The following is a 14,096-nucleotide window of genomic DNA, read 5'->3' as shown; positions in this document are numbered from 1 at the left end:
CAACAAAGGCTTAAAAAAATGTTAAAACATTTTCTGATCATGGATAGTGTTTTAGTAATCGTAGTCACTGGGTTAAGGTTCATTCAACTCAAAATTGATTTACCGTATTTAACCACTTAAGCCCCGGAGGATTTGGCTGCTAAAGGACCAGGGGTTTTTTTGCGATTTTTTTACTGCGTGACTTTAACGGACAATTGCGCGGTCGTGCGACGCTGTACCTAAACGAATTTGACGTCCTTTTTTTTCCCACAAACAGAGCTTTCTTTTGGTGGTATTTGATCACCTGTGCGATTTTTTGATCACGCGCTATAAACAAAAAAAGAGCGTAAATTTTGCAAAAATAACAATATTTTTCACATTTTTTTATATGAAATTCCCCCAAAAAAAAAGTAAAAATCAAAATTTTTTAACATTTTTTGGCCAATTTGTTTTATGCTACCTATGTTTGGTAAAAAAAATCGCAAAAAGCGTATTTTGATTGGTTTGCGCAAAAGTTATCGCGTTTACTAACAAAGAGAAAGATTTTTGTCATTTTTGGTGTTTTTTTTTTTAACGCGTAATGGCGGCGATCTGCGATTTTTTTTTTTTCGGTACTGCGACATTGCGGCGGACAGATCGGACCCTTGACTGACATTTTTGACACTTTTGGGGGGGACCAGTGACATTACTGCAGTAATCAGTGCTATACATATGCACTGTTACTGCAAAAATGACACTGGCAGGGAAGGGGTTAACTTTATTGGACAGGGAGGGGTTAAGTGTGTCCTAGGGGCGTGCTTTCTACTGTGTAGGGACATGGCTATTGGTGTAAAAGCAAAGATCAACCGTTCTACATAGTAGAACGGTCAGATCTTCACTTTTACACAGGGAGAACTGACAGGCAGCTTGTTTACACAAGCTGCTCTGTCTTTCTCCCTTCACAGGAGCGATCGCAGTGTGACTGGCGGACATCGAGTCCGCCGGTCACACGCACTGACTTGCCTGTGAACGAGCCGCGGCGGGCGCGCGCCCGCCCGCGATAGGCTCGCAAGTCAGTGACAGGCGAGTGACGTACCGATACGTCACTCTGCCTGGCCGGAGCTGACCGCCGCAGTATTTGGTCGTGCGGCGGTCGGCAACCGGTTAAAAAGATTCTAATACAATGACGAGAATATGTATGTATGTGTGTGTGTGTATATATGTATATATGTGTATATATATATATATATATATATATATATATATATATATATATATATATACACACACACACACAGGGAGTGCAGAATTATTAGGCAAATGAGTATTTTGACCACATCATCCTCTTTATGCATGTTGTCTTACTCCAAGCTGTATAGGCTCGAAAGCCTACTACCAATTGAGCATATTAGGTGATGTGCATCTCTGTAATGAGAAGGGGTGTGGTCTAATGACATCAGCACCCTATATCAGGTGTGCAGAATTATTAGGCAACTTCCTTTCCTTGGGCAAAATGGGTCAAAAGAAGGACTTGACAGGCTCAGAAAAGTCAAAAATAGTGAGATATCTTGCAGAGGGATGCAGCACTCTTAAAATTGCAAAGCTTCTGAAGCGTGATCATCGAACAATCAAGCATTTCATTCAAAATAGTCAACAGGGTCGCAAGAAGCGTGTGGAAAAACCAAGGCGCAAAATAACAGCCCATGAACTGAGAAAAGTCAAGCGTGCAGCTGCCAAGATGCCACTTGCCACCAGTTTGGCCATATTTCAGAGCTGCAACATCACTGGAGTGCCCAAAAGCACAAGGTGTGCAATACTCAGAGACATGGCCAAGGTAAGAAAGGCTGAAAGACGACCACCACTGAACAAGACACACAAGCCGAAACGTCAAGACTGGGCCAAGAAATATCTCAAGACTGATTTTTCAAAGGTTTTATGGACTGATGAAATGAGAGTGAGTCTTGATGGGCCAGATGGATGAGCCCGTGGCTGGATTGGTAAAGGGCAGAGAGCTCCAGTCCGACTCAGACGCCAGCAAGGTGGAGGTGGAGTACTGGTTTGGGCTGATATCATCAAAGATGAGCTTGTGGGGCCTTTTCAGGTTGAGGATGGAGTCAAGCTCAACTCCCAGTCCTACTGCCAGTTTCTGGAAGACACCTTCTTCAAGCAGTGGTACAGGAAGAAGTCTGCATCCTTCAAGAAAAATATGATTTTCATGCAGGACAATGCTCCATCACACGCGTCCAAGTACTCCACAGTGTGGCTGGCAAGAAAGGGTATAAAAGAAGAAAAGCTAATGACATGGCCACCTTGTTCACCTGATCTGAACCCCATTGAGAACCTGTGGTCCATCATAAAATGTGAGATTTACAAGGAAGGAAAACCGTACACCTCTCTGAACAGTGTCTGGGAGGCTGTGGTTGCTGCTGCACGCAATGTTGATGGTGAACAGATCAAAACACTGACAGAATCCATGGATGGCAGGCTTTTGAGTGTCCTTGCAAAGAAAGGTGGCTATATTGGTCACTGATTTGTTTTTGTTTTGTTTTTGAATGTCAGAAATGTATATTTGTGAATGTTGAGATGTTATATTGGTTTCACTGGTAAAAATAAATAATTGAAATGGGTATACTGTATATTTGATTTTTGTTAAGTTGCCTAATAATTATGCACAGTAATAGTCACCTGCACACACAGATATCCCCCTAAAATAGCTAAAACTAAAAACAAACTAAAAACTACTTCCAAAAATAGTCAGCTTTGATATTAATGAGTTTTTTGGGTTCATTGAGAACACGGTTGTTGTTCAATAATAAAATTAATCCTCAAAAATACTCATTTGCCTAATAATTCTGCACTCCCTGTATGGTTCAGGGTGTTATCAGAAGAGAATAGGCTCAGCTCCGAAAAGTAACATACTAAGAAAAGGATCCTTACTTTAGAAAAAAAAAAGAAGTTCTTTCCATAGTCCAGTGAAATTTAAAAATGACAGCCAAGTGTGGAGAAAATATCCTTGTGCTTTGTGAACTGAGACTGCAATATTTTGCTCAAAGTTTGTGTAGCATGCTCAAATGGTACTAAGGGGCCCAAAGTGTGCCAAGAAAATATCCCACACACCATGACACCACCACCACCAGCCTGAACCATTGATACAAGGCAGGATGGATGCAGGTTTTTTATGTTGTTTCCGCCAAATTCTGACCCTACCATCTGAATGACGCAGCTGAAATCTAGACACCTCAGACCAGGCAATGTTTTCCAATATTTTAGTGTCCAATTTTAACTAGCCTTTGCCAATTGTAGCCTCAGTTTCCTGTTCTTAGCTGACAGGAGTGGCACCCGGTATGGACTTCTGCTGCTGTAGCCCATCTGCTTCAAGGTTCGATGTGTTGTGTGTTCAGAGATGGTATTCTGCATACCTTGGTTGTAACGAGTGGCTATTTAAGTTACTGTTGCCTTTCTATCATCTCCAATCAGTCTGCCCATTCTCCTCTGACATCAACAAGGTATTTTCGTCCACACAACAGCAGCTCACTGGATATTTTCTCTTTTTTGGACAATTCTCTTTGAATCTGAGAGATGGTTGTGTATGAAAATGTCAGTAGATCTGCAGTTTTTGAAATACTCAGACCAGCCCATTGGTCACCATCAACCATGTCACGTTAAATGTCCCTTACATTCCGTTTCTCCCTTATTCTGATGTTCGGTTTGAAGTTTGAACTTCAGCAAGTCATCTTCACCACATCTAGATGCCTAAGTGCATTGAGTTGCTGCCATGTGATTGGCTTAATAGGAATTTGTGTTACCAAGTAATTGAACAGGTGTTCCTAATAAAATAGCCAGTGAGTGTAATATTGTTTTTGGAGCTTGTTATAGTGATTTCTTTTTCAGGGTCCTTTCAGCACCTTAGGCCACTATTAGACATAAGAAGGCAGTTAAAAAAAAGCGGGTTCCATATGAGCGTTCTGTAGAGAGTTCAGACATCAACATGCATGGTAGTTTCAACCAGGCATTCATTTTTATTAGCTAACCCACCTAGTACCAGAAAGCCAGTCTAGGGGAAAGTGATGTGATTGGCCGGATCAGGTGATAAACATCTGATGTGCATGGCTGGTCTTAATGCCTGAAATATTTACATTTAATGTATTTAAACGAACTACATAAACCAATGTGTAAAAAGTTTTCATAGGTCTTTTAAGGAAGGATTTGCTCTCTGCAACCTTGCACCTTTTCCTCTGTAGGATGGTCGCTTTTAATTTAGGTGAGCCTTGTATAAACACACAGGGGATATTTTCTATTGATTATGTACACAGACTTATTGGGTTATAGGGAGAGATGGCAACTCTGACACATAAGCCATTGTTCTCTTATTGGGCACCTCTCCTCTTGTTTATGCTAAGCACCCTGTATTACCCTTTGTGCAGGTATGATGGAGGACGCGGGAGTTCACACCAGCAGCAGGTCACCTGTTATCCCTACAAAGATGTCAATAATTGGTGGATTATCAAGGACCCATCCCGGTAACCATACAGTAATCATATTGTCACAGCTGTTTGGTCAACATGGACAAAGAGAAATGCTGATAACTTTCTGTATCATCCTTTGGCAGACAGGACATGGTTGTCAGCTCACCGCCACGTGCTGTGCGTCATGGAGACACCATACAGCTTGTGCATGGCATTACCGCTCGATTCCTCAACACGTATGTGTCAAAGAGTTACCTCTGTTTTATTGTATGTAGTCATCCAGTATAGGGCTTTTTATGATGCTACAGAAATGTGCGGCGTGTTGCTGAATTTTGCATTAAAGCTGGAAGATAATTTAATCCTAGAACAACAAGTGTAGCTACATATTTATTTAACTTAGTAAGTATCCAAACTTGTCCAGATATCAGTTTCATGGAAGGTCCTGTACAGCAGCACTCAGACTTAACCACTTTACCACCGGAGGATTTTGCTGTCTTACATCCAGGCCACTTTTTGCGATTCGGCACTGTGCGACTTTAACTGACAATTGCATGGTCATGCAACGCCGTACCCAAATGAAATTTATGTCCTTTTTTTCCCACAAACAGAGCTTTCTTTTGGGAGTATTTGATCACCTGTGCGATTTTTACTTTTTGCGCTATAAACAAAAAAAAGAGCGAAAAATTTTGAAAAAATAACAATATTTATCATTTTTTTTTATATGAAATTCCCCCCCAAAAAATTTTAAAAATCAAAATTTTTTATCATTTTTGGCCAATTTGTTTTCTGCTACTTATTTTTGGTGAAAAAAATCGCAATAAGCGTATTTTGATTGGTTTGCGCAAAAGTTATTGCGTTTACTATAATAACTAAGGGAAAGATTTCTGTCATTTTTGGTGTTTTTTTCTTTTAACGAGTAATGGTGGCGATCTGCGTTTTTTTTTTTTTGCGGGATTGCGGCGGACAGATCGGACCCCTGACTGACATTTTTGGGGGTACCAGTGACATTACTACAGTAATCAGTGCTATAAATATGCACTGTTACTGTAAAAATGACACTGGCAGGGAAGGGGTTAATTTTATTGGAGAGGGAGGGGTTAATGTATGCCTGGTGCTTGCTAACGTGGGGGGGGAGGTGACTGAGTGACACAAGGACAGATCGCATGTTCAGCTATGCTGAACCCTGCAATCTGACCCTGCCTGTCACTTAGGAGATCCGCCCGCTTTGTTTACACACAGCGGGCGGATCTCCAAACTCGCCGCCACTCCTCCCCTGGCCCGACTCCCACTGTGACTGAAAACAGTGGGAGCGAGCGCGCTGCCCACAAGGGGAGGAGTCCAGCGACGTAGCCACATTGCCGCAGTAGCAGCAATGTGAGCGGTCGTTATGTGGTTAAAGAGGCAGCAACTATAAGGCAGCCATTGATTCATGTGTTGGTTGTCATTATGCAGTCAAGAAGCGAGAGAAGAGTTCAGTATAGCTGATAACTCATCAGTGTGCTGCTGCTTCGTCATGGTTCAGTTGGCAGATTAGGTTGTGATACTGACCACACTGCTGTCTGTCTAAGGTCTAGATCATATGATTATTGGGCCTCATGCACACTGGATGTTTTTACAGCCGCTGTTTTTGGCGTCAGACCTTTTTTCTGCAGCTAATAAACTCCCCAGCATGTTATCCTATGTGTCCATACACACATAGGCTGTTATCAGCAGTTTTTGACAGAGGCAGTTTCTGGCTGTTAAAAAAAAAAAAAAAAAAAAAAAGAAGACTAGTGGGGTTTGAGTGGTGTTTTTCAGCTGTAAAAACGCTCCAACGTCAAAATACGCTGCTAACTGGCGTTTTTTGATGTTTTTTTTTATTCCATTGCTTTTTTTTAAGCCTGGATTCTGTTTCGAGGTGTCGTTCATGGAACATAGCCTGGGTTCACACTAGTACATGCTGAATACCGCATGTGATTTGCACCAAAAATGCACCGCATTCCTGTGTACATCACATGTGATGTCTGTGCGATTTGTATGGCTCAAATTGCATCACATTTGCACCAAAATGTTGTAGGACCCTTTTTTTTTCTCCACACCTAATCGCATTCCATGGGTGTGAACTGAACACCCATGCAATGCGATTCTGGCGAGCGCACTGCATTTTGCAATCTGTTTTGGGGTATCGTTCATGGAAGATGTTGACATTGTGCTGATTTGGCATGAGATTTGTCATGTTGTATCGCATGTCAAACCAGAGCCTATTGCCGGCAATGGCACCGGTTCACACTGAGGGCGGGTTTGAAAACATTCAGCTGAACGTGCATGATTTTAAACTCGCACGTCGGTGCAACTTCGGGGGCGATTTGAAAGACATCTGTACGGGTTCATGCAAACCACCCTGAAGTCACCAAAAGTAGTGCAGATATTTAACATGGGGTTCAAACTGCGCTAAAATCAAATACAAAAGTTGCCAGCACACCAACCGACATAAAGTTGTCCAAACAATAACTTCACCTTCCAGGAGGCTTCATTACTTGTTTTTGTTTCATTAGAAACAGTTCCTGGTGGATGAGCAGTCCCCAAACATTTTATTGTCGTTCTTCTTGAAGCGGTATTACTTTGTCTGTGTGTTTGGCTTACTTCCATATATGAACACCTGATTGGGAGATCTAGCCATCTTTGTTCAAGAACATACGTCTGTTATCAGAATATCCATGGATACAGCCACCTTTTAGGAGACTTATGGTTAATATCAAGCTTGAGTGACCAATTTGCTGTACAGTATCTGGGTCCATAACCTCTGGTGAGCGCATTCATATTCTATTTCGGTGGTGTGGGGACTGCTCTTCATCTATGATCACCTATATTAGTTTGGATGGTTCACCTCTAGGATTAAATTTTTGTCCACTTGGGACTCACTGCTATTTATTTTTTTTAATGTATTGATTTTTTTCATTGCATATCAGTTTATCACTTGACTGTATTCGTCTGTTTAGCGCTGCACTTTATTTTTATATAAAAGTAGTGCAGAAACTACTTTTGAGAATCGGTGCGGCGCCACAAAGTCAGGGTTGCACCAATTTGGACAGTGACTTTGCCGTCCATAGGCTCTGAATTGGCATGCCATTTGACATGTCAAATCTGCCTGATGTGAACGGGGACCTAATGTTTCATGAACGACACCCCGAAACAGATTGCAAAATGCAGTGTGCTTGACAGAATCGCATCGCATGGGTGTTCAAACCCATGCGAAGTGATTTTGATGTGGGGGGGAAAAAAGGGTTCACATTTGCATCAAAATGTTGTAAGACACTTTTTTCCCCACACCCAAATCTTATTGCATGGGTGTGAACACCCGGGTGATGCAATTCTGGAAAGCATTGCATTGTGGGAAAGTCGGGGTTACTAAAATAGCAGAGGTGATTTTTAGCTAAAAACGCTAACGCCAAAAAACACTGAAAAACGTCAGTGGAAAAAAGCTAAAAAATTCTGGAAAACTCACTACAAAGCTACTGGCATTTTTATAACATGGTTACATAGTAGTTGAGGTTGAATAAAGACAATAGTCCATCCAGTTCAACCTGTGTAGGTGTGTGTGGACGTATTAATTTCCCATACCCCTGAATGTTTCGATGAGATGTACGTCCAAGAGTCTTTTAAAAGTAGCCATACTCCCCGCAGTTACTACCATTTGTGGCAGGGAATTCCACAGTCTTGTAGCCCTAACTGTAAAGAACCCCCTGCGTAGCCTGAGGTTAAATCTCTTAACCTCTAAACGCCATGAATGACCTTGTGTCCTCATGCATTCCTTGCGACTGAATTGTTTTTTTTTTTTCTATGCTCTGATCACCGTTGAGGTATTTGCAAATCGCTATTATGTCCCCTCTCACGTGTCTCTTCTCCAGAGAGAATAAATCTAGTGCTTCTAATTGCTCTTCGTAATTAAGGTCCTCTAATCCCCTAATAAGTTTTTTTGCCCTTCTCTGTACCCTCTCAAGCTCCAATACAACCCTTCTGAGGACTGGCGACCAGTGTGCATGAGGCCTAAGTGTTGAATAAACAAATCCAATGTCACGTAAAACATTATTCATATATGTATTTCCACTGGATATTGAGCTGCTTGGTTAAGTTCAGTTTATTAAGCTATTGTAAGCTCTTTCTTGGTTCAAACATAGAAAAATATTGCCATAATTATGTAAGCTGTTAAAAAAACTTTCTTTTCAGACATGACGTTGCGGCCCCTCTCTCACCATATTCCCAAGAGATCTCCTGCTACGTCGATTATAATATTTCAATGCCAGCTCAGACACTATGGAAGGTGGTGAGTGTCAGCATTTGGTCTCACCTGGTTGTTTTGATGTAGGAAACATTCCCATTAATATTCTCATGTGGGTAAACCCATTGATAAGGGAAGGTGTACTGATACATGTCGGATGTATGACTATTGAGTTGACTGTTTTACTGAATATCTCTTTATTGCTCACAGGAGATTGTAAACAGGGAATCTGACAAGGACACATGGAAAACCATCTTGTCTGAAGTCAGACTTGTTCATGTGAATACAACTGCAACGTTAAAGGTATGAAAATAGAAATACGTTGGGAATTGTGAAGTTGGATCTGGAATGGTAAACCAGCATGACCTGGGAAATAGGTGTACAGAGAACCTGTCATTTGGGAAGATTTCAGTTGTTAAATTTTAAATACATGTGGTGATATTTTAATGAACACGTAACTCTTGTTTTTTTATTTTTATTTTTTTTTTTACACTTGCATAGATTTTAGCTTTGTGATATACCTGTGAGCTGGTAACCCTATTATATCTGGCAGCAAAAAGCTAGTGAAGGCAACTGCCAAAATCTTATCTGTTAAGCAGAGACCAGATCTCATATGGTCCATCCCTTCCCACTCTTCTCAGCTTCTTATTGTCAACATAGTGTGATTGGCGGCCTCACTTGTCATCAGGGAGCAATACATTATATGTTTAAATGTTAAAAAATAGGTAAAAAGCAAAGCGAAATTAAGTAAAATTCTCACTTGCATTTTTCATTTCCATAAATACTTTTGCATTTAGTTGCAATCTGCTTTTTTAAATGTGCTAGAAAATTTGCTACCCCAGGAAGCGTCGGTTCCCTGGCACAGCCCCCTACGTCCTTGCATGTCATAGCTCTCTCCTCTTCTGGGGTGTCTAATTACTGTCTTTGTTGGCCAAGCACCTCTGTCCCCTCTGTCCTTCCCTTTATTTTCCTACATAAACTTTTATGTGGCTGCTGGGCGAGGAGTAAAGGGGAATCTGTAGAGCAGGGATATGCAAACTGTGGCCCTCCAGCTGTTGCAAAGTCCCATCGTGCCTCTGTCTATGGGTGTCATGCTTGTAGCTGTCAGAGTCTTGCTATGCCTCAAAGGACTTGTAGTTCTGCAACAAACATCTGGAGGGCCACAGTTTGCATATCCCTGCTGTAGAATGTCTCTTGAATGTCCGCTTTAACTCTGCTGACATTGCATTCAAGATAGAAGAGCCTAGCAGCAGTCTCAGGTTTTTTGGATGCCTACACAAGGGAGGCCTTATACAGATAAATAACATGCATAGAATAGGTTAAATGTACATCTAATCTTCCCGCCGGCTGCATGTATACGTATGGTCTTTCTGCAGGTGGGTTTCAACGCCGAGCGACCGCATACATGTGTCTATATGTAAACTGTTTAGGCCCCTTTCACACTTGTGCGACTTGGGACTGCAAAGTCGCATGAAAAGTCATACCCCATAATATCCAATGAGTACCGTTCATATCTGTGCAACTTCAAAGTAGTCCCTGCACTACTTTGGTCCGACTTTGATGCGACTTGAGGTCCATAGACTTCAAGATTACACAGGCATTGCTTTAAGTCCATTCAGTCGCGCGACTTTCAGGACGCCCAAGTGTGAAAGAAATTCCCCTAGAGGCAGCACTTTAATGGCAATTGACCATCAAAAAATTAGTAAGAGTATATGCACAAATGTAAAAATACTGTATACTTTTTACATTTGTGCATATACTCTTACTAATTTTTTGATGGTCAATTGCCATTAAAGTCCCGCATCTAGGGGAATTTCTTTGTTTCCGAATTTACATTAGGTATGTCGGCAATTTTCCATCTAGACACCATCGCCCGAGCAACATTTTTACCCAAGTGTGAAAGGGGCTGAGCGTGCTCTCCTAGCACAGTAACTAAACTCACTGGTAGCATACCTGCGATCAGCTTTTGATGATATAACCGCTGTGACAGCTAATCACTGCGGTCACATGGTCAGAATGCCCACCCCCACCTCCCAGCATTTTGATCCACTTAAAGGGCAGGGAGGTGGTTTTGGGAAGGGGTTAAACTCTACATTAAAAAAAAAAAATGGTGTCCCATTTTTAAAGTCATAAGAGAAATAAGGGAGTTGCTTTTGCTAACTTGCCTGGCTGTTTTTGGCTTCCATACTGACTCCCAAAACAAGAAAAACTTTGCAGCAAAAAGACAGAAATCTAAACTTGTCCTAGGCCAGTGACTCAAAGTATCCAGTAGCCAGGCAACTAGCATTTTCAGAGGCAGAGGTAAGCTGTGGCAGTCAGTATTGTTTTTTCATGATCGATTTTCTTTAAATATTGAGTGATTTAGTTGGAATCTAGGGATTTCAGCAGATACTGTGCTTACCCTTTTGTCTTTGAATTCTCATCTTGTGAACTCTCTTCCAGCTTAGCGGGTCAGCTCTACCAGACTGGGGCTTCCGGCAACTGGAGGTGGTTGGAGACAAGGTAGCTAAGGGCTATCACCAGAGCCTTGTCTGGAATGTGGAAGAGCACCGCTACGGCAAGAGTATGTCCTTGTTCTCTATAATAATGATGTCTTTTTTGTGACCTTTATTCTCTGCTTTCCCTTAACTTGCTAAGGCCTCTTGATCTTGATCTCTGCAGGCCGGGAGCAGTCTGAGCGAGAGCAGGAGTTGCACACTTCTCCGCAGATGGATGTTGGGAGGAATCTCAGTTTCATGGCTCGGTTTTGGGAACTCCAGGTAATTTTATTTTCTTAATGGATCATGAGCACTCACCGTGAATAGTGAACTCATAACAGGAGCTCGGGTGGAAACTTTCCCTATGCTAAACTGAAGAAGTAAACACCAGTTTGCCTGATGATGGAGCTGTTGTTAAGCTCTGAAATGTCAACTTATTTTTGTAACAAAACAAAAGAATTTTAAATAGGGGTGGACGATGTGCTGGTGATACACGATACCACGTGTTATATGTTCATGGTACCACCCATGACTTATCACTACAGCATTCAGAGAGAAAAGGTCAATGGGGTATTTGACTTTGCTCCGTAGGAGTAGCTAGGCAACAGAATATGTCAATATTAAAGCTTTTAACATATCCCACCCCCAGGGGGTGGTCCCCTCAGTCAATACCCTCCTGCTTCCTGTTCCATACCTCAGTTTCATTGACTAGCTGTTAGGAGTTAGCTGGCTGTTTCTGTGCTGGGGCATTTTGTCTCAGCCTTTATCTTCTTTTTGATTTTATTTGAGTTTTTTTCTCTCTCTTTACTTAGCTGTTACTTTTTGTCAGCATTAGTTAGTTCTTCTGATGAAGAGGATCGTGCGGGCTGGGTCTCGGGCTGGCCCCCCTGGTCGCAGGTTGTGGGTCAGTGGCTTCCCAGCCTGCCATCGAGCGTTCAGTCAGGTATTTTTCCTGGCGTATGTGAACGACCCATCCCTGTTCGCTGCAGGGATGCTGTGGTGAGGTGGCTACCTCACTGGACGCCATGCGGTTTCGCATCGCAGTTCTGCTGCGTCCTGACTGCGACTCTCCCTGTCACTTGTGCAGTGGCTTGATCGCTTGTGCGGGTTCCCCACGCCATTCAGAAGGTAAGTGTACTCTGTGTGGGGACCTGTCTGTTTAGTGGGTGTCAGTCTGGGACTGTGTAACCCTGCATGTCTGTTCACACTATGGGGCTCCCTGTCTGGATGCTGCTGTGGGCTGCAAGGAGGGGGGCTGTGATACACTGTTCTGTGTTACTAACTGTGTGATTTCTCTGTGTGACATGCTATATGTTGTAGGGCATGCTGTGGTACATGTTTTGTGCAACATGCGGCGGCCGCTGCTGCGGTCTGCCATTTTAATGATAACTACAGGCATATGAGGGCTTCTTCTATAAGCTGGGAGCGGCGGTTTTGGCGCCAAACGCCGCCATTTTGGCGGTGATCGGTCCGGCCTCATGTAGCACTGCATTTACCTCCTCCCCCGGCAGACATTTTCTTGTAGCCTTCCATAGGCTTCATAGGAGAGGCTTCTGGTACATCACTTCCTTTTCCCTGGGCACACCGATCGATACAGCAGCAGCAGTGATCTCTCCAGGTTTTTATCCTCCTTAGTCCTGTGTTCCTTGCCTAAGTTTGTAGTTTTCCCTGTGGGGGTCGACTTGTGCAGGTGTGTGTGAGCGGTGGGCTGCGCTCGCCGCGCTTTTAAAGGGGCAGTTACCCTTTTTTTCTCCTACACACTTCTGGGGGCATGGATTCTCAGGAAAGCAAATTTCCTCCCCCTTTACTGGGTGGACAAGGGGCTGCTGCTGTTTCCCCTGAGGGGGGCGATTTGGCCACAGTTGTGGCTAACCTGGCTGCTCAGGTGCAGATGCTTGTGGCTGCTCAATCCACTAAACGGCCCAGAGTTTCAATCTCCTCTGATTCAGAGGGCGAAGGTGATGGGGCTGCTATGGCTGGGGTCCCCTTATCGGGATCCCGTTCGTCACTGGACTTTGCAGGGTCGGAGGGGGATGCAGAGGTTGAGGGGGTTGAAGAGCTTGCAATCATGGACGAATTGGTTGCTTCTATAAAACAAACGCTGCATTTACAGGATGAACCGTGTCCACCTGCCGTTCTGGCTTCTTATGGGACACAGCGGAGGCGCAAAACATCGCAGGTTTTTCCTTGTACTGAGGATTTTCAGCGCGCTGTTAGTGAACAATGGCGCAATCTAAAAAAGCCTTTTGCTGTGCCAAGTAGGTTCAAGCTGCGTTATCCATTCACACCCGCCACTGATGAACATTGGTGTGTGCCGCCTCCGGTGGATCACGCGGTGGCGGTTTTGAATAAATCCACTGCGATTCCGGCAGAGGATACCCCGGTGTTCCGGGAACCTACGGACAGGAGACTGGAGTCTCTTGCCCGTCCTACTTACTCGGTTACCGGTTCCATGCTAAAAGCTACTTTTGCTTCCCTTATGGCAGCTCAGGCTGTCGCGGATTGGACGCAAGTACTCAGGCGCATCCTGGTGGCTGATTCTGCCCCGCCGAGGACTTTGGCAATGGTGGATCAGATTCATCAGGGTGTCATGTATTTGTTTGATGCGGAATTGGATGTAATTCCTTTGGCTGCACGTGTGCACAGCGTGGCGGTATTGACACGCCGTTTGATTTGGCTGAAGTGTTGGTCTGTGGACCAATCGTCTCGCAAGACTTTGGCTAATTTGCCCTATTCGGAATCTCGCCTTTTTGGCGACTCACTGGATACGCTGATTAAGGGGATCTCTGGGGGTAAGAGCACGCTCTTTCCCCAATCTCACAAGGCTAAGGGCGCTCAAGGTAAGAAGCACGCTTCGTTTAGGCCCCCTCAGGGGTCCTTTCGTGCCTTTCGGTCGCACTATAAGGGCAAGTCCTTCAAGGGTCAAGGCTCCCAAAA

General features: G+C 43.5%; 1 protein-coding gene across 1 annotated transcript in view; it reads left to right on the top strand.

Moving 5' to 3' along the window:
- The window catches only part of PRRC2B (proline rich coiled-coil 2B), a 327,590-nt gene that overhangs the window by 300,501 nt on the left and 12,993 nt on the right, over positions 1-14,096 (top strand). The window contains exons 41-46 of the mRNA XM_082264226.1: positions 4,383-4,478; positions 4,568-4,660; positions 8,631-8,727; positions 8,893-8,985; positions 11,125-11,245; positions 11,344-11,441. Of these exons, the coding sequence (XP_082120352.1) occupies positions 4,383-4,478; positions 4,568-4,660; positions 8,631-8,727; positions 8,893-8,985; positions 11,125-11,245; positions 11,344-11,441 (598 nt within the window). The remainder of the gene's footprint in view (positions 1-4,382; positions 4,479-4,567; positions 4,661-8,630; positions 8,728-8,892; positions 8,986-11,124; positions 11,246-11,343; positions 11,442-14,096) is intronic.

The sequence above is a fragment of the Pelophylax lessonae genome, assembly GCF_965119305.1.
Source record: "Pelophylax lessonae genome assembly, chromosome: 7".
Lineage (NCBI taxonomy): Eukaryota > Metazoa > Chordata > Amphibia > Anura > Ranidae > Pelophylax > Pelophylax lessonae.
Note: the sequence above shows the minus strand (reverse complement) of the source record. Positions and strands in the feature narration are given on the sequence as shown.